We start from the raw sequence: 25,846 nt of genomic DNA on the forward strand, positions 1-25,846 counted from the left end.
GCGCCTATTTTCACATATGGGCAGGAGACAGTGGAGTATGTTGACTCATACACATATCTTGGAGTGGTGTTCACTGGGCCCACATTTTCCATGAGGGGGGCAGCAGAGGCCAGATTGACTATAGGATATGCAGCACTAGGAGGTCTAGAGAGGATGTGCTCACAGGTACAGTTTCAGGAGCCACGCACTAAGCTGTGGCTTTTTGACACGCTGGTCACATCGGCTATGCTATATGCAGTACAGAACTGGGGGCCTAGCCTAGATCGTCACAGTCGATCAGGACACATACGATGGATGGAGATCGATGGAGAGACCACTTGTGTCCATGATCTCCAGGAAAATTCGGGCTACGGCCTCGGTATCAAATGAGATTATCAGAGCTGAGATGGGAGCACCACCGATCGTAGTCGGCCAGATCAATGTCCTTCTTTCATAGCACCTGGGAGCTTCCCCGACACCGGTATGCACAACTTGCTTTAGAGTCCTCTCAACAGCTAGCCATGGAGGGAGACACTTCATGTTGGTATGCGCAGATAGCATCCTGGTTTGAGCTCCATGGGTTCAGTTTAGACAGACTTCCACCCTTCCAGTACTCTCTGGAGACACCCTATCTCACCTTGACACATTCTGAGATTAGTAAAAAAAAGTCATCAGACAACAGGACCTCATTCAGTTGGACACTAGGAGGACATGGCTAGAGCCCTCACAGGAGTTGGGGATGAAGATGGCTTTGTTCCATCTTCTCCGCACCACTAGGGATGGCTTTATACTTAGACCGAGCTACATGGATATCCATCTGTCTCATGGATTGAGGTGTGCCATTGGGCAAATCCGCACCTCTTCACATCAGTTAGAGATAGAGACAGGCAGATTTAGAGGCATACCTCCAAGGGACAGGATTTGTCAGATTTGTTGGATAGAGCCAGAGACGAAGGAGCACTACATCTGTCGCTGCACAGCATATTATGAGATTTGAGGGCACTACCATTGCCTTTTCAAAGGGGGATTTGGACCACTGGCTAGAGTCATGGACTATTGTGATCAGCGATGCTTGGGTTTTTATCTCCTGGAGATCCGCAGGCTCAGAGAGTCCATTATCAGGAGCAGACGCCCGACTGGCAGGGAGTCCACACATAGACAATTACTGACTTCTTTAGAGGGACTACCCGGGAGGGGACACAGCCAACAGCCCAGCAGTGGGCACCCCGTGGGACTCTAGTTGAGAGAGCTATCCAGTTGGGCAGATCCAGACGCCCGAGGGCTCGCGGATCCTCACATCGGAGACTGTGCCTACACCGGAGGATTCAGAGCATCATTACGAGGCATCGGGCTCGTCCGACCAGGCATGTCACTATGGCAGATATCCACGCCATCCGGCAGAGACCCATGCTAGAGCTCCTAGGATGATTACCACTCTAGCCATATACTCTTGTACTCACTGTCACTTTTGTACTCCCCCATATTCATGTATTCATGTATCCATGTACTCATGCACCCCATTTTGACTAGTAGCATTAGCTTCCCACTCTCCCAAGTTGGTGCTTCCGGATGCTCCCTATTGATGTATTGTAGGGCTAGGTACTTCCCTTCAGTTCTTTCTTTTCTTTTCCAGACAGTGTATCAGATGTCACATGGTTGTAACTTTGGTCTCATAGGTCACTTTGGCCTTTTGAAGATTTCATTTCATTTCTCCATCTCCTTCTCCTTCTCTCCTGAGCGTTGTCCGTACAGTGGGCAGCAGTCCCTTCTCTTCTAGGCGAGAGCAGACGGGCAGGCTTTTTCTCTGTTTTCATGGCCATACAGGACCTTCGGCAGCAGATGCGCTGGCCGTTCAGGTTCTGTTTGCTACCTCTTCACCCAGTCTTCAGCAGGCGGCAGCTTTTCCTTGCTTTCTTGCCAGTTTGCTGGCCGTACAGAAGGGGGTAGTTGCTGGCCATACAGTGGGCAGTGCCCAGATTATCTCTCTTTCCCTCTCCTTCTCTCCTGAGCGCTGTCCGTAAAACAAGGTGGGCAGCAGTTCCTTCTCTCCTAGGCAAGAGTAGACCGGCAGATTTTCTCTTTTGGGTGCATGCCATACAGCAAATCGCTGGTCACACAAATGGGCAGGAGACTGTACTCAGCAGTGGGCGGTTCAATGTTGGCAGGCGGGGTTTCTTATTGTGCTATCCATACCATGGCCGTGCAGCAAGTACACCAGGTTCTCTCTTGATTGATCGTATAGAGATTCAACCGCCAACAGGGCCTATCCGTACAGTCGTACAGGGACAGTACAGGCCACACGTATGAAGCGTAACCGGCCAGCATTGACTGTAGATTTGGACCAGATTTTGAGGACAGTTTTAAGGGCTGTTTTTGAACTATCTTTGCACAGATCTTGGGAGATCTTTGTGGATCGTGGACTTGCCGAAGTACTGTGGCAGGCCGTGCAGTGGTACAGTGGCCAAGCGGGTCTTCTCTCCCCTTTTTGCTCAGGTTGTACAGTGGTACAACAGCTGGGCCATTTCTTCTTCTCTCTTCACCACTCCCTTCTGGGCATTGGTTCACAGGCTGTGTTTGGAGGAATCAAGGACTGTGTACCTGTTTGAGAGCCTCTTCAGGGCTGTTTTGGCAGCGTTGGGTTTGACACCGCTTCGCATCGGGCTGTTCATTCCTATTGGCTCTTGGAGCAGTTTGTGCTTTGATTCCTGTGCAAGTGCTTGTTGAGGAAGCTTGTGGAAAATCCGGTGCTGTATGCACCCGCACCTTGGTATCTTGTAAAAGCTTCTATGTGAATAAAGAAGTTCCTACGGGGGGCCGGCCGTTCCGGCTCAATGCGGTGTTATTGTATTATTTTGCCCGCTCTCTCCGACTCTATTTGGACTTTACATTGATGAGATCTCTTATTATATTGGGACACGAGGGGACAGAGGAGCCCAGTTGGCTGGCACTTGGATACCTCTGCTCTTATATGCTGATGATATTGTGCTTATTGCAGACTCACCAGAGGGTATGCAGAGGCACTTGGATACTTTACATGCTTATGCACAGGACAGTGGGCTCTCAATTAACCTTGGTAAGACCATGGTTATGGTGTTTAATACCACAGCTCAATGGGTCCAGTGGGTCTGGAGATCAGCGCCTATTTTCACATATGGGCAGGAGACAGTGGAGTATGTTGACTCATACACATATATTGGAGTGGTGTTCACTGGGCCCACATTTTCCATGAGGGGGGCAGCAGAGGCCAGATTGACTAGAGGATATGCAGCACTAGGAGGTCTAGAGAGGATATGCTCACAGGTACAGTTTCAGGAGCCACGCACTAAGCTGTGGCTTTTTGACACGCTGGTCACATCGGCTATGCTATATGGAGAACAGATCTGGGGGCCTAGCCTAGATCGTCACAATCGATCAGGACACATACGATCGATGGAGATCGATGGAGAGACCACTTGTGTCCATGATCTCCTGATTGGGGCTACGGCCTCGGTACCCCATGAGATTATCAGAGCAAAGATGGGAGCACCACCGATCGTAGTCGAGGCTCTTGCCAGATCAATGTCCTTCATTCATAGCACCTGGGAGCTTCCCCGACACCGGTATGCACAACTTGCTATAGAGTCCTCTCATCAGCTAGCCATGGAGGGAGACACTTCATGTTGGTATGCGTAGATAGCATCCTGGTTTGAGCTCCATGGGTTCAGTTTAGACAGACTTCCACCCTTCCAGTACTCTCTGGAGACACCCTCTCTCACCTTGACACATTCTGAGATTAGTAAAAAAGAGTCATCAGACAACAGGACCTCATTCAGTTGAACACTACGAGGACATGGCTAGAGCCCTCACGGGAGTTGGGGATGAAGATAGCTTTCTTCCATCTTCTCCGCACCACTAGACCGAGCTACATGGATACCCATCTGTCTCATGGATTGAGGTGTGCCATTGGGCAGATCCGCACCTCTTCACATCAGTTAGAGATAGAGACAGGCAGATTTAGAGGCATACCTCCAAAGGACAGGATTTGTCAGATTTGTTGGATAGAGCCAGAGACGAAGGAGCACTACATCTATCGCTACACAGCATATTATGAGATTCGGGGGCACTACCATTGCCTTTTCAAAGAGGGAATTGGACCACTGGCTAGAGTCATGGACTATTGTGATCAGCGATGCTTGGGTTTTTATCTCCTGGAGATCCGCAGGCTCAGAGAGTCCATTATCAGGAGCAAACGCCTGACTGGCAAGGAGTCCACACATAGACAAATTACTGACTTATTTAGAGGGACTACCCGGGAGGGGACACAGCCAACAGCCCAGCAGTGGGCACCCCGTGGGACTCTAGTTGAGAGAGCTATCCAGTTGGGCAGATCCAGACGCCCGAGGATTCGCGGGTCCTCACATCGGAGACTGTGCCTACACCGGAGGATTCAGAGCATCATTACGAGGCATGGGGCTCGTCCGACCAAGCATCTCACTATGGCAGATATCCACGCCATCCGGCAGAGACCCATGCTAGAGCTCCTAGGATGATTACCACTCCAGCCATATACTGTTGTATTCACTGTCACTTTTGTACTCCCCCATATTCATGTATTCATGTATCCATGTACTCATGCACAATATTTTGACTAGTAGCATTAGCTTCCCACTCTCCCTAGTTGCTGCTTCCGGATGCTCCCTACTGATGTATTGTAGGACTAGATACTTACCTTCAGTTCTTTCTTTTCTTTTCCAGACAGTGTATCAGATGTCACATGGTTGTAACTTTGGTCTCATAGGTCACTTTGGCCTTTTGAAGATTTCATTTCATTTCTCCCTCTCCTTCTCCTTCTCTCCTGAGCATTGTCCGTACAGTGGGCAGCAGTCCCTTCTCTTCTAGGCGAGAGCAGACGGGCAGGCTTTTTCTCTGCTTTCATGGCCATACACGACCTTCGGCAGCAGATGCGCTGGCCGTTCAGGTTTGCTACCTCTTCACCCAGTCTTCAGCAGGTGGCAGCTTTTCCTTGCTTTCTTGCTAGTTTGCTGGCCGTACAGAAGGGGGTAGTTGCTGGCCATACACTGGGCAGTGGCCAGATTATATCTCTTTCCCTCTCCTCCTCTCCTGAGCGCTGTCCGTACAACAAGGTGGGCAGCAGTTCCTTCTCTCCTAGGCGAGAGTAGACCGGCAGATTTTCTCTTTTGGGTGCATGCCATACAGCAAATCGCTGGTCACACAAATGGGCAGCAGACTGTACTCAGCAGTGGGCGGTTCAATGTTGGCAGGCGGGGTTTCTTATTGTGCTATCCATACCATGGCCGTGCAGCAAGTACAAGAGGTTCTCTCTTGATTGATCGTATAGAGATTCAGCCGCCAACAGGGCCTATCCGTACAGTCGTACAGGGACAGTACAGGCCACACGTATGAAGCGTAACCGGCCAGCCTTGACGGCAGATTTGGACCAGATTTTGAGGACAGTTTTGCGGGCTGTTTTTGAACTATCTTTGCACAGATCTTGGGAGATCTTTGTGGATCGTGGACTTGCCGAAGTACTGTGGCAGGCTGTGCAGTGGTACAGTGGCCAAGCGGGTCTTCTCTCCCCTTTTTGCTCAGGTTGTACAGTGGTACAACAGCTGGGCCATTTCTTCTTCTCTCTTCACCACTCCCTTCTGGGCATTGGTTCACAGGCTGTGTTTGGAGGAATCAAGGACTGTGTACCTGTTTGAGAGCCTCTTCAGGGCTGTTTTGGCAGCGTTGGGTTTGACACCGCTTCGAATCGGGCTGTTCATTCCTATTGGCTCTTGGAGCAGTTTGTGCTTTGATTCCTGTGCAAGTGCTTGTTGAGGAAGCTTGTGGAAAATCCGGTGTTGTATGCACCCGCACCTTGGTATCTTGTAAAAGCTTCTATGTGAATAAAGAAGTTCCTATGGGGGGCCGGCCGTTCCGGCTCAGTGCGGTGTTATTGTATTATATTGCCCGCTCTCTCCGACTCTATTTGGACTATACATTGATGAGATCTCTTATTATATTGGGACACGAGGGGACACAGGAGCCCACATGGCTGGCACTTGGATACCTCTGCTCTTATATGCTGATGATATTGTGCTTATTGCAGACTCACCAGAGGGTATGCAGAGGCACTTGGATACTTTACATGCTTATGCACAGGACAGTGGGCTCTCAATTAACCTTGGTAAGACAAGGGTTATGGTGTTTAATACCACAGCTCAGTGGGTCGAGTGGGTCTGGAGATCAGCGCCTATTTTCAAACATGGGCAGGAGACAGTGGAGTATGTTGACTCATACACATATCTTGGAGTGGTGTTCACTGGGCCCACATTTTCCATGAGGGGGGCAGCAAAGGCCAGATTGACTATAGGATATGCAGCACTAGGAGGTCTAGAGAGGATGTCCTCACAGTTACAGTTTCAGGAGCCACGCACTAAGCTGTGGCTTTTTGACACGCTGGTCACATCACCTATGCTATATGCAGTACAGATCTGGGGGCCTAGCCTAGATCGTCACAGTCGATCAGGACACATACGATGGATGGAGATCGATGGAGAGACCACTTGTGTCCATGATCTCCAGGAAAATTCGGGCTACGGCCTCGGTATCAAATGAGATTATCAGAGCTGAGATGGGAGCACGACCGATCGTAGTCGGCGAGATCAATGTCCTTCTTTCATAGCACCTGGGAGCTTCCCCGACACACCGGTATGCACAACTTGCTTTAGAGTCCTCTCAACAGCTAGCCATGGAGGGAGACACTTCATGTTGGTATGCACAGATAGCATCCTGGTTTGAGCTCCATGGGTTCAGTTTAGACAGACTTCCACCCTTCCAGTACTCTCTGGAGACACCCTCTCTCACCTTGACACATTCTGAGATTAGTAAAAAAGAGTCATCAGACAACACGACCTCATTCAGTTGGACACTAGGAGGACATGGCTAGAGCCCTCACAGGAGTTGGGCATGAAGATGGCTTTCTTCCATCTTCTCCGCACCACTAGGGATGGCTTTATACTTACCTACATGGATACCCATCTCTCTCATGGATTGAGGTGTGCCATTGGGCAGATCCGCACCTCTTCACATCAGTTAGAGATAGAGACAAGCAGATTTAGAGGCATACCTCCAAGGGACAAGATTTGTCAGATTTGTTGGATAGAGCCAGAGACGAAGGAGCACTACATCTGTCGCTGCACAGCATATTATGAGATTCGAGGACACTACCATTGCGTTTTCAAAGAGGGATTAGGACCACTGGCTAGAGTCATGGACTATTGTGATCAGCGATGCTTGGGTTTTTATCTACTAGAGATCCGCAGGCTCAGAGAGTCCATTATCAGTAGCACACGCCCGACTGGCAGGGAGTCCACACATAGACAAATTACTGACTTCTTTAGAGGGACTACCCGGGAGGGGACACAACAAACAGCCCAGCAGTGGGCACCCCGTGGGACTCTAGTTGAGAGAGCTATCCAGTTGGGCAGATCCAGACGCCCGAGGGTTCGCGGATCCTCACATCGGAGACCGTGCCTACACCGGAGGATTCAGAGCATCATCACGAGGCATCGGGCTCGTCTGACGCGGCATCTCACTATGGCAGATATCCACGCCATCCGGCAGAGACCCATGCTAGAGCTCCTAGGATGATTACCACTCCAGCCATATACTGTTGTATTCACTGTCACTTTTGTACTCCCCCATATTCATGTATTCATGTATCCATGTACTCGTGCACCATATTTTGACTAGTAGCATTAGCTTCCCACTCTCCCTCGTTGCTGCTTCCAAATGCTCCCTACTGATGTATTGTAGGACTAGATACTTACCTTCAGTTCTTTCTTTTCTTTTCCAGACAGTGTATCAGATGTCACATGGTTGTAACTTTGGTCTAATAGGTCACTTTGGCCTTTTGAAGATTTCATTTCATTTCTCCCTCTCCTTCTCCTTCTCTCCTGAGCATTGTCCGTACAGTGGGCAGCAGTCCCTTCTCTTCTAGGCGAGAGCAGATGGGCAGGCTTTTTCTCTGTTTTCATGGCCATACACGACCTTCGGCAGCAGATGCGCTGGCCGTTCAGGTTTGCTACCTCTTCACCTAGTCTTCAGCAGGTGGCAGCTTTTCCTTGCTTTCTTGCCAGTTTACTGGCCGTACAGAAGGGGGTAGTTGCTGGCCATACAGTGGGCAGTGGCCAGATTATCTCTCTTTCCCTCTCCTCCTCTCCTGAGCGCTGTCCGTACAACAAGGTGGGCAGCAGTTCCTTCTCTCCTAGGCGAGAGTAGACCGGCAGATTTTCTCTTTTGGGTGCATGCCATACAGCAAATCGCTGGTCACACAAATGGGCAGCAGACTGTACTCAGCAGTGGGCGGTTCAATGTTGGCAGGCGGGGTTTCTTATTGTGCTATCCATACCATGGCCGTGCAGCAAGTACAAGAGGTTCTCTCTTGATTGATCGTATAGAGATTCAGCCGCCAACAGGGCCTATCCGTACAGTCGTACAGGGACAGTACAGGCCACACGTATGAAGCGTAACCGGCCAGCCTTGACGGCAGATTTGGACCAGATTTTGAGGACAGTTTTGCGGGCTGTTTTTGAACTATCTTTGCACAGATCTTCGGAGATCTTTGTGGATCGTGGACTTGCCGAAGTACTGTGGCAGGCCATGCAGTGGTACAGTGGCCAAGCAGGTCTTCTCTCCCCTTTTTGCTCAGGTTGTACAGTGGTACAACAGCTGGGCCATTTCTTCTTCTCTCTTCACCACTCCCTTCTGGGCATTGGTTCACAGGCTGTGTTTGGAGGAATCAAGGACTGTGTACCTGTTTGAGAGCCTCTTCAGGGCTGTTTTGGCACCGTTGGGTTTGACACCGCTTCGCATGGAGCTGTTTATTTCTATTGGCTCTTGGAGCAGTTTGTGCTTTGATTCCTGTGCAAGTGCTTGTTGAGGAAGCTTGTGGAAAATCCAGTGCTGTATGCACCCGCACCTTGGTATCTTGTAAAAGCTTTTATGTGAATAAAGAAGTTCCTACGGGGGGCCGGCCGTTCCGGCTCAGTGCGGTGTTATTGTGTTATATTGCCCGCTCTCTCCGACTCTATTTGGACTATACATTGATAAGATCTCTTATTATATTGGGACACGAGGGGACAGAGGAGCCCAGTTGGCTGGCACTTGGATACCTCTGCTCTTATATGCTGATGATATTGTGCTTATTGCAGACTCATCAAGGGTATGCAGAGGCACTTGGATACTTTACATGCTTATGCACAGGACAGTGGGCTCTGAATTAACCTTGGTAAGACAAGGGTTATGGTGTTTAATACCACAGCTCAGTGCGTCCAGTGGGTCTGGAGATCAGCGCCTATTTTCACATATGGGCAGGAGACAGTGGAGTATGTTGACTCATACACATATCTTGGAGTGGTGTTCACTGGGCCCACATTTTCCATGAGGGGCGCAGCAGAGGCCAGATTGACTATAGGATATGCAGCACTAGGAGGTCTAGAGAGGATGTGCTCACAGTTACAGTTTCAGGAGCCACGCACTAAGCTGTGGCTTTTTGACACGCTGGTCACATCGGCTATGCTATATGCAGTACAGATTTGGGAGCCTAGCCTAGATCGTCACAGTCGATCAGGACACATACGATGGATGGAGATCGATGGAGAGACCACTTGTGTCCATCATCTCCAGGAAAATTTGGGCTACGGCCTCCGTATCAAATGAGATTATCAGAGCTGAGATGGGAGCACCACCGATCGTAGTCGGCCAGATCAATGTCCTTCTTTCATAGCACCTGGGAGCTTCCTCGACACCGGTATGCACAACTTGCTTTAGAGTCCTCTCAACAGCTAGCCATGGAGGGAGACACTTCATGTTGGTATGCACAGATAGCATCCTGGTTTGAGCTCCATGGGTTCAGTTCAGACAGACTTCCACCCTTCCAGTACTCTCTGGAGACACCCTCTCTCACCTTGACACATTCTGAGATTAGTAAAAAAGAGTCATCAGACAACAGGACCTCATTCAGTTGGACACTAGGAGGACATGGCTAGAGCCCTCACATGAGTTGGGGATGAAGATGGCTTTGTTCCATCTTCTCCGCACCACTAGGGATGGCTTTATACTTAGCCCGAGCTACATGGATACCCATCTGTCTCATGGATTGAGGTGTGCCATCGGGCAGATCCGCACCTCTTCACATCAGTTAGAGATAGAGACAGGCAGATTTAGAGGCATACCTCCAAGGGAAAGGATTTGTCAGATTTGTTGGATAGAGCCAGAGACGAAGGAGCACTACATCTGTCGCTGCACAGCATATTATGAGATTCGGGGGCACTACCACTGCCTTTTCAAAGAGGGATTTGGACCACACGCTAGAGTCATGGACTATTGTGATCAGCGATGCTTGGGTTTTTATCTCCTGGAGATCCGCAGGCTCAGAGAGTCCATTATCAGGAGCAGACGCCTGACTGGCAAGGAGTCCACACATAGACAAATTACTGACTTCTTTAGAGGGACTACCCGGGAGGGGACACAACCAACAGCCCAGCAGTGGGCACCCCGTGGGACTCTAGTTGAGAGAGCTATCCAATTGGGCAGATCCAGACGCCCGAGGGTTCGCGGATCCTCACATCGGAGACGGTGCCTACACCGGAGGATTCAGAGCATCATTACGAGGCATCGGGCTCGTCCGACCAGGCATCTCACTATGGCAGATATCCACGCCATCCCGCAGAGACCCATGCTAGAGCTCCTAGGATGATTACCACTCCAGCCATATACTGTTGTACTCACTGTCACTTTTGTACTCCCCCATATTCATGTATTCATGTATCCATGTACTCATGCACCCCATTTTGACTAGTAGCATTAGCTTCCCACTCTCCCAAGTTGGTGCTTCCGGATGCTCCCTATTGATGTATTGTAGGGCTAGATACTTACCTTCAGTTCTTTCTTTTCTTTTCCAGACAGTGTATCAGATGTCACATGGTTGTAACTTTGGTCTCATAGGTCACTTTGGCCTTTTGAAGATTTCATTTCATTTCTCCCTCTCCTTCTCCTTCTCTCCTGAGCGTTGTCCGTACAGTGGGGAGCAGTCCCTTCTCTTCTAGGCGAGAGCAGATGGGCAGGCTTTTTCTCTGTTTTCATGGCCATACAGGACCTTCGGCAGCAGATGCGCTGGCCGTTCAGGTTCTGTTTGCTACCTCTTCACCCAGTCTTCAGCAGGCGGCAGCTTTTCCTTGCTTTCTTGCCAGTTTGCTGGCCGTACAGAAGGGGGTAGTTGCTGGCCATACAGTGGGCAGTGTCCAGATTCTCTCTCTTTCCCTCTCCTTCTCTCCTGAGCGCTGTCCGTAAAACAAGGTGGGCAGCAGTTCCTTCTCTCCTAGGCGAGAGTAGACCAGCAGATTTTCTCTTTTGGGTGCATGCCATACAGCAAATCGCTGGTCACACAAATGGGCAGCAAACTGTACTCAGCAGTGGGTGGTTCAATGTTGGCAGGCGGGGTTTCTTATTGTGCTATCCATACCATGGCCGTGCAGCAAGTACAAGGGACAGGATTTGTCAGATTTGTTGGTTAGAGCCAGAGACGAAGGAGCACTACATCTGTCGCTGCACAGCATATTATGAGATTTGAGGGCACTACCATTGCCTTTTCAAAGGGGGATTTGGACCACTGGCTAGAGTCATGGACTATTGTGATCAGCGATGCTTGGGTTTTTATCTCCTGGAGATCCGGAGGCTCAGAGAGTCCATTATCAGGAGCAGACGCCCGACTGGCAGGGAGTCCACACATAGACAATTACTGACTTCTTTAGAGGGACTACCCGGGAGGGGACACAGCCAACAGCCCAGCAGTGGGCACCCCGTGGGACTCTAGTTGAGAGAGCTATCCAGTTGGGCAGATCCAGACGCCCGAGGGCTCGCGGATCCTCACATCGGAGACTGTGCCTACACCGGAGGATTCAGAGCATCATTACGAGGCATCGGGCTCGTCCGACCAGGCATGTCACTATGGCAGATATCCACGCCATCCGGCAGAGACCCATGCTAGAGCTCCTAGGATGATTACCACTCTAGCCATATACTCTTGTACTCACTGTCACTTTTGTACTCCCCCATATTCATGTATTCATGTATCCATGTACTCATGCACCCCATTTTGACTAGTAGCATTAGCTTCCCACTCTCCCAAGTTGGTGCTTCCGGATGCTCCCTATTGATGTATTGTAGGGCTAGGTACTTCCCTTCAGTTCTTTCTTTTCATTTCCAGACAGTGTATCAGATGTCACATGGTTGTAACTTTGGTCTCATAGGTCACTTTGGCCTTTTGAAGATTTCATTTCATTTCTCCATCTCCTTCTCCTTCTCTCCTGAGCGTTGTCCGTACAGTGGGCAGCAGTCCCTTCTCCTCTAGGCGAGAGCAGACGGGCAGGCTTTTTCTCTGTTTTCATGGCCATACAGGACCTTCGGCAGCAGATGCGCTGGCCGTTCAGGTTCTGTTTGCTACCTCTTCACCCAGTCTTCAGCAGGCGGCAGCTTTTCCTTGCTTTCTTGCCAGTTTGCTGGCCGTACAGAAGGGGGTAGTTGCTGGCCATACAGTGGGCAGTGTCCAGATTCTCTCTCTTTCCCTCTCCTTCTCTCCTGAGCGCTGTCCGTAAAACAAGGTGGGCAGCAGTTCCTTCTCTCCTAGGCGAGAGTAGACCAGCAGATTTTCTCTTTTGGGTGCATGCCATACAGCAAATCGCTGGTCACACAAATGGGCAGCAAACTGTACTCAGCAGTGGGTGGTTCAATGTTGGCAGGCGGGGTTTCTTATTGTGCTATCCATACCATGGCCGTGCAGCAAGTACAGCAGGTTCTCTCTTGATTGATCGTATAGAGATTCAGCCGCCAACAGGGCCTATCCGTACAGTCGTATAGGAACAGTACAGGCCACACGTATGAAGCGTAACCGGCCAGCTTTGACAGCAGATTTGGACCAGATTTTGAGGACAGTTTTGAGGGCTGTTTTTGAACTATCTTTGCACAGATCTTGGGAGATCTTTGTGGATCGTGGACTTGCCGAAGTACTGTGGCAGGCCGTGTAGTGGTACAGTGGCCAAGCGGGTCTTCTCTCCCCTTTTTGCTCAGGTTGTACAGTGGTACAACAGCTGGGCCATTTCTTCTTCTCTCTTCACCACTCCCTTCTGGGCATTGGTTCACAGGCTGTGTTTGGAGGAATCAAGGACTGTGTACCTGTTTGAGAGCCTCTTCAGGGCTGTTTTGGCAGCGTTGGGTTTGACACCGCGTCGCATTGGGCTGTTCATTTCTATTGGCTCTTGGAGCAGTTTGTGCTTTGATTCCTGTGCAAGTGCTTGTTGAGGAAGCTTGTGGAAAATCCGGTTCTGTATGCACCGGCACCTTGGTATCTTGTAAAAGCTTGTATGTGAATAAAGTAAAGAAGTTCCTACAGGGGGCCGGCCGTTCCGGCTCAGTGCGGTGTTACTGTATTATTTTGCCCGCTCTCTCGGACTCTATTTGGACTATACATTGATGAGATCTCTGATTATATTTGGACACGAGGGGACAGAGGAGCCCAGTTGGCTGGCACTTGGATACCTCTGCTCTTATATGCTGATGATATTGTGCTTATTGCAGACTCACCAGAGGGTATGCAGAGGCACTTGGATCCTTTACATGCTTATGCACAGGACAGTGGGCTCTCAATTAACCTTGGTAAGACCAGGGTTATGGTGTTTAATACCACAGCTCAGTGGGTCCAGTGGGTCTGGAGATCAGCGCCTAATTTCACATATGGGCAGGAGACAGTGGAGTATGTTTACCCATACACATATCTTGGAGTGGTGTTCACTGGGCCCACATTTTCCATGAGGGGGGCAGCAGAGGCCAGATTGACTAGAGGATATGCAGCACAAGGAGGTCTAGAAAGGATGTGCTCACAGGTACAGTTTCAGGAGCCACGCACTAAGCTGTGGCTTTTTGACACGCTGGTCACATCGGCTATGCTATATGGAGTACAGATTTGGGGGCCTAGCCTAGATCATCGCAGTCGATCAGGACACATACGATGGATGGAGAGCGATGGAGAGACCACTTGTGTCCATGATCTCCAGGATGATTCGGGCTACGGCCTCGGTACCCCATGAGATTATCAGAGCTGAGATGGGAGCACCACCGATCGTAGTCGAGGCTCTTGCCAGATCAATGTCCTTCATTCATAGCACCTGGGAGCTTCCCAAACACCGGTATGCACAACTTGCTTTAGAGTCCTCTCATCAGCTATATGGACGAAGACACTTCATGTTGGTATGCGCAGATAGCATCCTGGTTTGAGCTCCATGGGTTCAGTTTAGACAGACTTCCACCCTTCCAGTACTCTCTAGAGACACCCTCTCTCACCTTGACACATTCTGAGATTAGTAAAAAAGAGTCATCAGACAACACGACCTCATTCAGTTGGACACTAGGACATGGCTAGAGCCCTCACAGGAGTTGGGGATGAAGATGGCTTTCTTCCATCTTCTCCGCACCACTAGGGATGGCTTTATACATAGACCGAGCTACATGGATACCCATCTGTCTCATGGATTGAGGTGTGCCATTGGGCAGATCCGCACCTCTTCACATCAATTAGAGATAGAGACAGGCAGATTTAGAGGCATACCTCCAAGCGACAGGATTTGTCAGATTTGTTGGATAGAGCCAGAGACGAAGGAGCACTACATTTGTCGCTGCACAACATATTCTGAGATTCGAGGGCACTACCATTGCCTTTTCAAAGAGGGATTTGCACCACTGGCTAGAGTCATGGACTATTGTGATCAGCGATGCTTGGGTTTTTATCTCATGGAGATCCGCAGGCTCAGAGAGTCCATTATCAGGAGCACACGCCCGACTGGCAGGGAGTCCACACATAGACAAATTACTGACTTCTTTAGAGGGACTACCCGGGAGGGGACACAGCCAACAGCCCAATAGTGGACACCCCGTGGGACTCTAGTTGAGAGAGCTATCCAGTTGGGCAGATCCAGACGCCCGAGGGTTCGCGGATCCTTACATCGGAGACGGTGCCTACACCGGAGGATTCAGAGCATCATTACGAGGCATCGGGCTCGTCCGACCAGGCATCTCACTATGGCAAATATCCACGCCATCCGGCAGAGACCCATGCTCGAGCTCCTAGGATGATTACCACTCCAGCCATATACTGTTGTACTCACTGTCACTTTTGTACTCCCCCATCTTCATGTATTCATGTATCCATGTACTCATGCACCCCATTTTGACTAGTAGCATTAGCTTCCCACTCTCCCTAGTTGCTGCTTCCGGATGCTCCCTACTGATGTATTGTAGGACTAGATACTTACCTTCAGTTCTTTCTTTTCTTTTCCAGACAGTGTATCAGATGTCACATGGTTGTAACTTTGGTCTCATAGGTCACTTTGGCCTTTTGAAGATTTCATTTCATTTCTCCCTCTCCTTCTCCTTCTCTCCTGATGAGCGTTGTCCGTACAGTGGGCAGCAGTCCCTTCTCTTCTAGGCGAGAGCAGACGGGCAGGCTTTTTCTCTGTTTTCACGGCCATACAGGTCCTTCGGCAGGAGATGCGCTGGCCGTTCAGGTTCTGTTTGCTACCTCTTCACCCAGTCTTCAGCAGGTGGCAGCTTTTCCTTGCTTTCTTGCCAATTTGCTGGCCGTACAGAAAGGGGTAGTTGCTGGCCATACAGTGGGCAGTGGCCAGATTATCTCTCTGTCCCTCTCCTTCTCTCCTGAGCGCCGTCCGTACAACAAGGTGGGCAGCAGTTCCTTCTCTCCTAGGCGAGAGTAGACCGGCAGATTTTCTCTTTTGGGTGCATGCCATACAGCAAATCGCTGGTCACACAAGTGGGCAGCAGACTGTTCTCAGCAGTGGGCGGTTCAATGTTGGCAGGCGGGGTTTCTTATTGTGCTATCCATACCCTGGCCGTGCAGCAAGTACAGCAGGTTCTCTCTTGATTGATCGTATAGAGATTCAGCCGCCAACAGGGCCTATCCGTACAGTCGTACAGGGACAGTACAGGCCACACGTATGAAGCGTAACCGGCCAGCCTTGACGGCAGATTTGGACCAGATTTTGAGGACAGTTTTGCGGGCTGTTTTTGAACTATCTTTGCACAGATCTTGGGAGATCTTTGTGGATCGTGGACTTGCCGAAGTACTGTGGCAGGCCGTGCAGTGGTACAGTGGCCAAGCGGGTCTTCTCTCCCCTTTTTGGTCAGGTTGTACAGTGGTACAACAGCTGGGCCATTTCTTCTTGCTTTGTCTTTCGTATTTGAAGTGTTGGTCTATTCAACTGTTCCAGGTCGCCTATCGGTTTCACTTGCTCGAGCCCTCAAGGCAGCAACATAATCTTCTCTCTCTCTCTCTCTCTCTCTCTCTCTCTCTCTCTCTCTCTCTCTCTCTCTCTCTCTCTCTCTCGCGCCTCTGCCCAGTTCGCTTCCCCTTTCGCCTCTCCCATTTCGCCCCTGTGCCAAGTTCGCTTCTTCCCATTTCGCCCATTTCGCCCCTGCCCAGTTCGCTTCCCCTTTCGCCTCTCCCATTTCGCCCTTGCCCAGTTCGTATTTCGCCTCTGCCCAGTTCGCTTCCCCTTTCGCCTCTCCCATTTCGCCCCTGTGCCCAGTTCGCTTCTTCCCATTTCGCCCATTTCGCCCCTGCCCAGTTCGCATTTCGCCTCTACCCAGTTCGCTTCCCCTTTCGCCTCTCCCATTTCGCCCCTATGCCCAGTTCGCTTCTTCCCATTTCGCCTCTGCCCCGCCTCTCCCATTTCGCCCCTGCCTGCCCTGTACGCCGCACAGTTCTGCTGGCAATGGCCAGTCTATCTATCCGTTAGGCTGTCCGGGCGCCTTTCCCCACCCACCCTTGGTCAGGCCCCCAAGGCAGCAGCATAACTCTCTCTCTCTCGCTTCTTCCATGGCTTCCCCGTTGCGCAACCCGATGAAGGCGACCTTTATGGTCACAAACAAGAGGATAACAAATGTGGAAAAGGAAATGAAGGAATGGAAGGCAGAGATGGAGGGATGGTGGAAGGAGAAAGCCAACTTTCTCCAAATGGTATTCAATGAGGGTAAGCGGTGGAAAGAGGAGAAGGAGGACCTCTTAGCCGAAGTCAAAGACCTTCACGGGGAAGTCAACACGCTCAAAGGCGTAATTTCAGCTCTTCAGAGGGAGCTTGCAGAGGCCAAGGCAAATGGTGGACTTGAAGAAGGTGAAATTCAGCCATCAATGATAGAAGAGCTTAAGGTTATCAAAGAACAAGTACGGGCAATTAAGGAAGAAGAGAAGCAACATGAAGCAAAGACTTCCTCATGGGTGGAAGTCATCACCAAGACGCAAAAGAAGATGGATGAAGCGGAGAAGTGGATAGAGGTCGCCAAGAAGGGTAAAGATAAGGAAATAACAACCCCTACACCTACAATCATTAACATGACTTTGGAAGAGGAACAACGAAGACGTACACGTGCTTTGCATGTGAGGATTACCGGCCTTAAAGACACGGATAAAGTTGAAGAGGAGGTGAAAGAGCTTATGGTGTTGATGGGGATTGACAGTCCGGCACACGCAAAAGCTTGGAGAGTGGGGAAAAAAAGCGAGGCAACGGGGAAACATCAAAGGAAAGAGCTCTCATACTTCGCTTCCCCTCTATTGAGGCGAAGAAGGAGTTCTTGAAGAGACGACCCACTTTAAAGAATACAGGCATTTTTCTTGGTGATGATCTTACTCTTTCACAGCTTGCACATATGAAGGAAGTTATGCCAGAGATTAGAGCGGCAAGAGAAAAGGGAAAGATAGCATTTTATAGAGAAGGGAGGGTGGTCATCGTGGAGCGACGCTCTACATGACGGTGCGAGACCTATGGGACCAAATTAAAGCTGGCAGCCTGGAACTGCAATGGATCCCTCAGACTTGATGTAGGTGCCTTTGAGGACAGCTTTAGAGATAGAGATATAGTCTTCTACTCGGAGACTCACCAGGCTCCTGGTCAGATGATGCCACAGGTGACAGGATACAGATGGGAGACAGCTTGCACAGTAGGGACGAGATCGGTACACAGTAGTAGAGGATCAGGAGGGGTGGCAGTTCTTTTCAGGGAGGAGCTGCAACCGCTTATACACATCATTCGGAGAGATGATCAGGCCAGATATATGTGGGTGAGACTGAGGGCCGACACAGGCAGATTCCTGTATATTGCCATATGCTATTTTGCTCCTAGTACATCGACATATGCAGCACCTAGAGGACAGTCTCCTTTCTCTGTGCTAGATGATGACATATGGGAGTTCTCTAGGGATGAAGACATCATCCTGTTAGGGGACTTTAATGCCCGGACGGCCAACCGCCAGACAGCCTTTTATGATACCTCGAAGGAGATGCTGAGAGGGCTGGACACTCTGGATATGGGATTAGACAGACGCTCACAGGATGTGGAGTGCACAGAGTATGGGAGATATTTGGTAGATATGGGGACTGCACATGGGTTGGCCATACTTAATGGCTTGCAGAGGTTTCCGTCAGCAGCTGGATTTACTTGCTTTCCACATGGACATGGTGCTAGCACAGTGGATTATGTTATGGCTATGCGCAGCTTTGTTTCATGCATTGAGGACTTCACACTTGGATCTCGGCCCATTGGGGTAGTAGTGGATCATGCATTGTTTACATTGACTATCTCTTTTCACTTTACCACAGCTCAGAGGACACGAGGGGCAGATCACACTCGATATACTTTTACCTCAGAGACTGATGCTGTCTACACAGATGGGATTTATAAACGTCTGTACACAGAGGAGCCATGGAGACCTTTGGAGGAGTTGACCCATATACTGACAGAGACTTTACATGATGCAGCGAGAGAGGCATATCCACATACTCAGCCTGGACAGAGACAGCGTTCTAGATGTATGCCCCAGAACAGCTGGTATGATGAGGAGTGCAGAGAGACTAGAGCCGGACTGCAGCGAGAGGTTGCTTTGGGAGTCACTACTCACCGACAGTCACGTATTGCCTTCCGACGTCTTGTGCGAAGGAAGAAGCGGGCCGGCCTTGCTCAGCTAGAGCAGGAATTATACCAGCTGTTCTTGAGCCAGGATTCGAGGGAGGCTTGGCGTCTGTTTCATGAGTCCTCCCCTGCTTTGGCCATCACTTCTACAGAGGTCTGGGGTAGTTATGCAGCATCTCTATATACAGTTCCTGGACAGACACCTTTTCCTAACCCGCCAGCACCATGCCCACAGACATGTACTTTCTTTACCGCAGAGATGGTAAGGAAGGCCATTGATAGGATGAAGACTGGGAGAGCATATGATCATGATGGATTGGTCGCTGAGCACTTTATTCATGCGAGAGACATGCTGGCAGAGCTTCTAGCAGTGATGTTCAATCGTGCTATGTGCGAAGGCTTACCCGAGACTTGGAGTAGGTCCACCATCGTGCCTATCTTCAAGTCAGGGGACCCTATGGAACCACGGAATTATCGCACTATTATGATTGGTCACACACTAGCACGATTGTATGCATCCATTCTTGAGCAACAGTTGAGTAGATGGGCAGAGAGAGTTGGCATTCGAGCAGAGGGACAGGCAGGGTTCAGGAGAGGTTTCTCTACTCTTGACCACATCTTGACTCTCCGGGCCATTATTGAGGAGGGCAGGTCGCATGGGCGACGGATTTATTGTAGCTTTGTGGACTTCCGCAAAGCATTTGATACAGTGCCCAGAGCCAGATTGATGAGGCGATTACAGGAGATGGGGGTACCCACAGAGCTCATATGGGGGATTATGGCTTTATATAGATCAGTTGCAGGACAGGTACGCACCCCAGAGGGGGTCTCTACTTTGGTTCACTCCACTATAGGAGTGAAGCAAGGTTGCCCGTTATCTCCTTCACTGTTTGGTATGTATGTGGATGAGGCTTCAGACTACATTGAGAGATTGGGGGACAGAGGAGCCCAACTAGCAGGTACATGGATCCCACTATTGTTATATGCTGATGATATTGTGTTGATCTCTGATTCCCGTGAGGGTATGCAGCGTCATCTGGATGCTTTACATGAGTTTGCACATGATAGTGGATTGTCTGTCAACCTTGGCAAAACCAAGGTTATGGTGTTTAACACCACGCCACAGTGGGTTAGGCGATCAGCTTCCACATTTACATATGGGCAAGAGATTGTGGAGTATACAGATGCATATACATATCTTGGGGTAGTATTCAGTGGGCCAGTGTTTTCGATGAGGAGAGCAGCAGAGACTAGATTGACTAGAGCACATGCAGCCCTGGGTGGTTTGGAGAGGATGTGTTCGCAGGTTCAGTTTCAGGAACCTCGAACGAAACTTTGGCTTTTTGACACTCTAGTGACATCAGCTATGCTTTATGGAGTGCAGATATGGGGACCTTCAGTGGGCCATCACAGCGCAGGCGGGTGGAGAGGTATGGAGAGGCCTTTGGTATCTATGATTGCTAGGATTATTAGAGCCAAGGCCGTGGTACCTCATGAGATTATTCGAGCAGAGCTGGCGGCTGCCCCTCTGGTGATTGAGGCTCTTACGAGATCAGTCTCCTACATACATGGCTTGTGGGATCTCCCCCGAGACAGATATGCACGCCTCGCCCTGGAGTCCTCCCGACAGTTAGCTTTACAGGGAGACACGGCTTGTTGGTATGGACAGATGACATCTTGGTTCCAGGCACATGGTTTTAGCATGGACAGATTGCCTCCCTTCCAGTATTCTCTGGAGGCACCCTCTCTCACTCTCACAGGGACAGAGATTACCAGACTCATCCGTCAGGATTTAGTTCAGCTGGACATTAGGAGGACATGGATACAGCCGACTGAGGAGCTGGGCACGAAGATGGCTTTCTACAGAGAGCATTTTCTTCAGCTCACAGCAGATGGTTTTGTGATCAGACCCAGTTACATGGATGTACACTTGTCTCATGCAGTACGATGTGCTATTGGTCAGATTCGCACATCCTCACACCAGCTTGAGATTGAGATGGGCCGATATAGAGGTATACCAGCTGAGGCCAGGATATGCTGAGTATGCCATGGGGAGCCAGAGACAGAGCTGCATTATATATGCCATTGTACTGCATACTATGAGATACGTGGTCGTTTCCACTGTTTATTCAGAGAGGGTTTTGGACCACTTTCCAGAGTCATGGCGTACCAGGACCAGAGGTGTTTGGGATTGTTCTTGCTTGAGCTGCGGAGACATAGAGATAGCCTGCTTAGGCGCACAGAGAGCCGGACTCAGAGGCACATTACAGATTTCTTTAGTCCAGCCATCACTGCGCCAGATGGACCACAGCAGCAGCAGGACATGGATACCGCCCACACCAGGGGTACACTGATTGATCGTGCGATTGAGCTTGGGTGGTCCAGACGCCCACGACTACGGAGGGGGGCATCCCAACATAGACGGAGGTTGCAGCGGCAGATTCGGATTATTCTTGCGAGGCCTGCGGGACACCCAGTCAGGGTGCTGACCACAGAGGATATTGAGGAGATCCGCCAGTGTCCGATGCGGCACATATTATGAGATGGAGGCACCTCCATAATGTACCCCTCCGTCCCACATGATATTGTATCCCCTCACTATACTCCACTCACCTCCATAGCGTACCCCCCCCCCCCCTCGCTATATTCCAGTTCCAGTTTCATTTTCTAGGTGCCGGTAGTATCATCTTTATTTTTCATTTTCTGGGTTTTTTTATCCAGACATTGTATCAGATCCACCATGATGTAACTTTTGGTCTCATAGGTCATTATGGCCTTTTGAAGACGTTAATATAACATTTCATTTCATTTCATTTCTCTCATCACATAATCCTCTGAGCCCCTCTCCTTTCCTCCATGCCCAATACACCTAAGATGACAAGATCCACCAAATGGGAGCCTCGCTCGATGGAGTAATCGAGATGGAAAAACACCTCACCACCTCCATTGGCAAGCACCCGCTCGGCACCGTGTCCAAGGAAGGGTTGAAATACATGTGGGACATTCTTCTCTTACAAGAAGAACACAAGCCTGGGAGATGGAGGAGCTCAAGGAGCTTCACCAAGAGGAAATTGTGAAGCTCAAAGAAGAGCTTGCCGAATGCAAAGCTCGGATGGAGGACAGTGAGATCTTCAATATTATGGAGGTCAAAGAGGAGATAATGAAGGACATGGAAGCACACATTCAAGCTACAAAGGATGAGCTCACCAAAGGTTGGGCCGAAGTGGTCAAGCAAGAGGCTTCTAAGAAGTGGATAGAGGTAAAGAATAAGCACAAATCTACACCCTCGAGATTATCAATGAGACCTTGGAGAAAGAAAAAAAGAGAACGACTCGCATGCTTTTGAAAAGCTCAAGGTTGACAAACATCCCTTTGCGGATGCATGGAGATCCAAAATAGACACTACACAACCACGCCCTCTGCTCATTCGCTTCCCAGATCTTTTGAGTCGCCAGGCATTCATGAATACCCGCAGAGCCCTTAGGGACGAGACCATTTACCTCTCAGATGATCTTACACCCAGACAGGTGGCTCATCGGAAGAGCTCCATGAAGAAAATTATGGCTGCCTGTAAGGAGGGAAAATCGGCGGTTTACCGCGGTTTACCAAGATGGGAGAGTCGTCATCATAGAGAAGCGCACCAAATAGGAACGTGGGGTCTGTGAGACACCACATCTGGACATGGCGATTTGGAACTGCAATGGCGCTTTATGGTTAGATGTAGGTGGTTTCAGGATATTTCACTGGACGAGATGTCATCTTCTATACAGAGACACACTAGAATCCTGAGAGAGGTCTACCCAAGGTTGCAGGATATCAGTGGGAGTCTACGTACTGTGGGAAGACCCGCATATCCAAGGGAGTTTAGATCTGGAGATGCAGCAGTCCGTTTTCAAGACCAATTTACAGGGGATGATCAGTATAGTCCGGAGAGACGAGGAGGCGGGATACATGTGGATTGACTCCAGCTCACACCCACCAGGCCACTTTATATAGCTGTATGCTACTTTCCACCAGATGCCTCACTATATGCTCAGCACATCACTCTCTGAATGACGAGATTGTCGAGTTTATGTGGCTAGGTGAAGTTCTCCTACTCGGGGACTTCAATGCCAGGACCAGGAGCAAGCAGTGTGAGAGAGATGATTTTGAGGATACCATCCAGCTCTGCACCCTCGACCAGGGGGACATAGGAGGCCAGCGCTTTTCTTAGGATCATGGGGCTATTACAGGATATGGGAGACATCTACTAGAGTTGGGATCCAGACATTGTCTCATTATTTATAACAGGATGACAAGATGGCCACATTCGGGAGGGCTCACTTGCTTTCCACATGGAGGGGGATCCAGCACAGTTGACTAAGAATTGGGATCCATGGAGATGGCACAGCTCATATCAGCCTTTACCATCCCCACATACCCACTTGGAGCGGACCATGCGAGATAGACATACAGCTACTCTTTCTTTTTGTATAAGTTTCTTTCAGTTTTGTTTAGCCCAGTACCACATTGGGGTTGTTAGAGACGTTTCACAAAACTTTATTTTCTTTCTTTCTTTCTCTCATGCTGGTATAACTGTTTAAGCATCAGGGTTCTAGGCGAGAGATCCTAGGTTCAAGTCCCAGTCCCTGCACTCTAATGCCATCATATGGATCATATGTTTGTGGCATCATATGGATTATATGTGGTCTGCTGATTTGGCTATGACATTAAAAACTCTATCTATCTCAAGATAAGATTATTTAGTAGCTTTGTAACCCTATTTCAGCTTGCAGCACTAGAGTAAAAGAAGCTCAAACAAATACCTTGACAAGTTTTTCTGGCATCTGACGCCTCCTGTAAATGTTCATCAATCGAGCAAACATGCTCTTGGGTATGGATCTTGTATATGTCATTAAAAGCTTTTCCCACAATGCCTCAGCATCCTCTAGCCGGGCATCCATGTCATATGCCTTCAGCAGTAGGTCATACGTCGCAAATGTCTGACCTTGTCCTTTACTTAGCATCCACTTCGAAACCTGTGCACAAAATCATACAGACTTTGAGGGACACTTGAATACAAGAACTAAAAAAACTTAATGCAAGGACTTCAGGAGGCGTCCACTAAGATGGCACCTGGATTCAATATAAAGGATTTTTAATTAGTAAATAGGTTTATTGATATAAGTTTTCAGAGATTTGCTTGCATAAGGGCTATTTTACTCTGTTTTTTTTGTAAGAAAAACATGTTTATAAAGAAAAGTGTGGATGTTCATCATCTAAGGTCTTTGAAGGACCCTTAAAGAAAGAACCTGAATAATTCTCTGCCATTGCTCCTGCTGCTTTAGTCTTTTCAGGGCCATTCCCACAGCAATAATTGGAAACTCGATCTCAAAAGCAACCCATTCATCTAAAGCAGCATAAATCTCCTCTTTGACATTTGATAGAGGCATCACCTGTATCAAAATTTCAAAGTAAAGTTTCAGCATGTGCGTGTGCACTACTTGTTTGAAAAGCAAGAGATGAAAATTTCGTAACGCTGTCACAAATTGAACAACAATGCTGTGGAAGCAGTAGAGGAGGGTAGAGCATACAATATCCACTAGCCTTTCTGCTTTGGTTCCTGAACCCGACTGGGCTGTTCTTTTGAAAAAATGACGCTGATTATTGCTGTGACCGTGACCTAAGGGTCGCTTCTCAATATGCTTTTTCCCTTTCTTAGATGACTTCTGTCTTTCACCAAGAAAGCAAGAAAGCAAAAGGAAAACAGGGTCCAGAGTAAATCATGGCACTATGTAGAACAAATTTCAGGTTGCACACATTAGGAAGATGTTACCAAATTAAAATGCTGTAATCCTATAGTCAATTACATGAACAGTTGCCTGAATGGAAGCTTTAGAAAGAAAAAGTCGAGGTTTGGTTGATCCATGAGAGTTTTGCATCCCTTCCAGTACTCTCATTTGGGACCTAGGCGGCCACCTACATGCCACACAACAGTGGTGTAAAATGCAAGTGTGTCAGAGGATAAAGTGGAGGCTAATCATTGTTTTAATAAAGGATGTTCATCATGTTTTAGCCACTAACCTGAACTGTGTACATCTGATAAGAGAGGTGCTAGCCCCACGGTTCACATCTACATGGTTATGATAGGACTGCAGACGTGCATTCAAACTCATTTGTTGAAAACGTGTGTTTGGAAGGATCATTACTGCTAGAGGCATTGATACTGTGTTGTCTTGAGGGCTGGCTTTCTCTATGAGAGAAAACCACGCTTGCCCTGCTAAGAGAAAGGAAAACACTACGAAGAAATCAATGAAAACTGAAGATTTTGCAACCGCTTTTACATGTGTGGGTAGGAGAAAAGTCGACACAAAGAAACCATTCTGCACATGCTTGCCATGGGCAATGAGGTGCTGTAGGTGTCATTGGCCGTACACACCCATATATGGCATAATGTGGTAGTATCATCATGGCTTGGTGGGTCTCCATAACCCCCCTTTGTTCTTTTCTTTTCTTTTTGGAGGGGGAGAATGAAATATACCCTTCTTCTCCATGGGCTTGTGCATGTCATTCGCGCGCGCGCGCGCACACACACACACAATAAACCACAAACAAAATGGCTTCTAGAATCGTATCCTACAAAATTTTGCAGTCGGAAAAAAACATTTTTGAACTGTATTAATCCTAAAATATCCTGCAAATATCGCAGAAATCAAGCTTACTTGAAAAGTGAAAGCGCCGGTGACCTGCGTTTTAGATAATTGTGGAATCATCATAATCATAATAGTTTTGGAATTTTTGATTCGAGACAATATACATGATTAAAAAGTTATTATTTTAGTCTCTCGCTTACTTAATACTCTCCCCTTATA

General features: G+C 49.0%; 1 protein-coding gene across 6 annotated transcripts in view; it reads right to left on the minus strand.

Moving 5' to 3' along the window:
* LOC147641101 (pentatricopeptide repeat-containing protein At4g18975, chloroplastic-like) overlaps positions 1-25,846 on the minus strand; it is a 44,890-nt gene extending 19,044 nt beyond the window's left edge. For 2 of the 6 annotated variants that reach the window (XM_086818089.1, XM_086818058.1), the window contains exons 1-5: positions 25,059-25,623; positions 24,845-24,953; positions 24,569-24,703; positions 24,287-24,430; positions 23,801-24,013 (exon numbers count right to left, since the gene is read on the minus strand). In XM_086818089.1, coding sequence (XP_086674215.1) covers positions 23,801-24,013; positions 24,287-24,430; positions 24,569-24,703; positions 24,845-24,953; positions 25,059-25,195 — 738 coding nt within the window. In that variant the 5' untranslated portion in view covers positions 25,196-25,623. Of the gene's footprint in view, positions 1-23,800; positions 24,014-24,286; positions 24,431-24,568; positions 24,708-24,844; positions 24,954-25,058; positions 25,624-25,696 lie in introns of those variants that run through there. The other 4 variants (XM_086818082.1, XM_086818073.1, XM_086818066.1 and 1 more) reach the window with 4 other exon arrangements.

This window comes from Cibotium barometz, chromosome 2, assembly GCF_041138505.1.
Source record: "Cibotium barometz isolate CiBa-2024 chromosome 2, ASM4113850v1, whole genome shotgun sequence".
Taxonomy (NCBI): domain Eukaryota; kingdom Viridiplantae; phylum Streptophyta; class Polypodiopsida; order Cyatheales; family Cibotiaceae; genus Cibotium; species Cibotium barometz.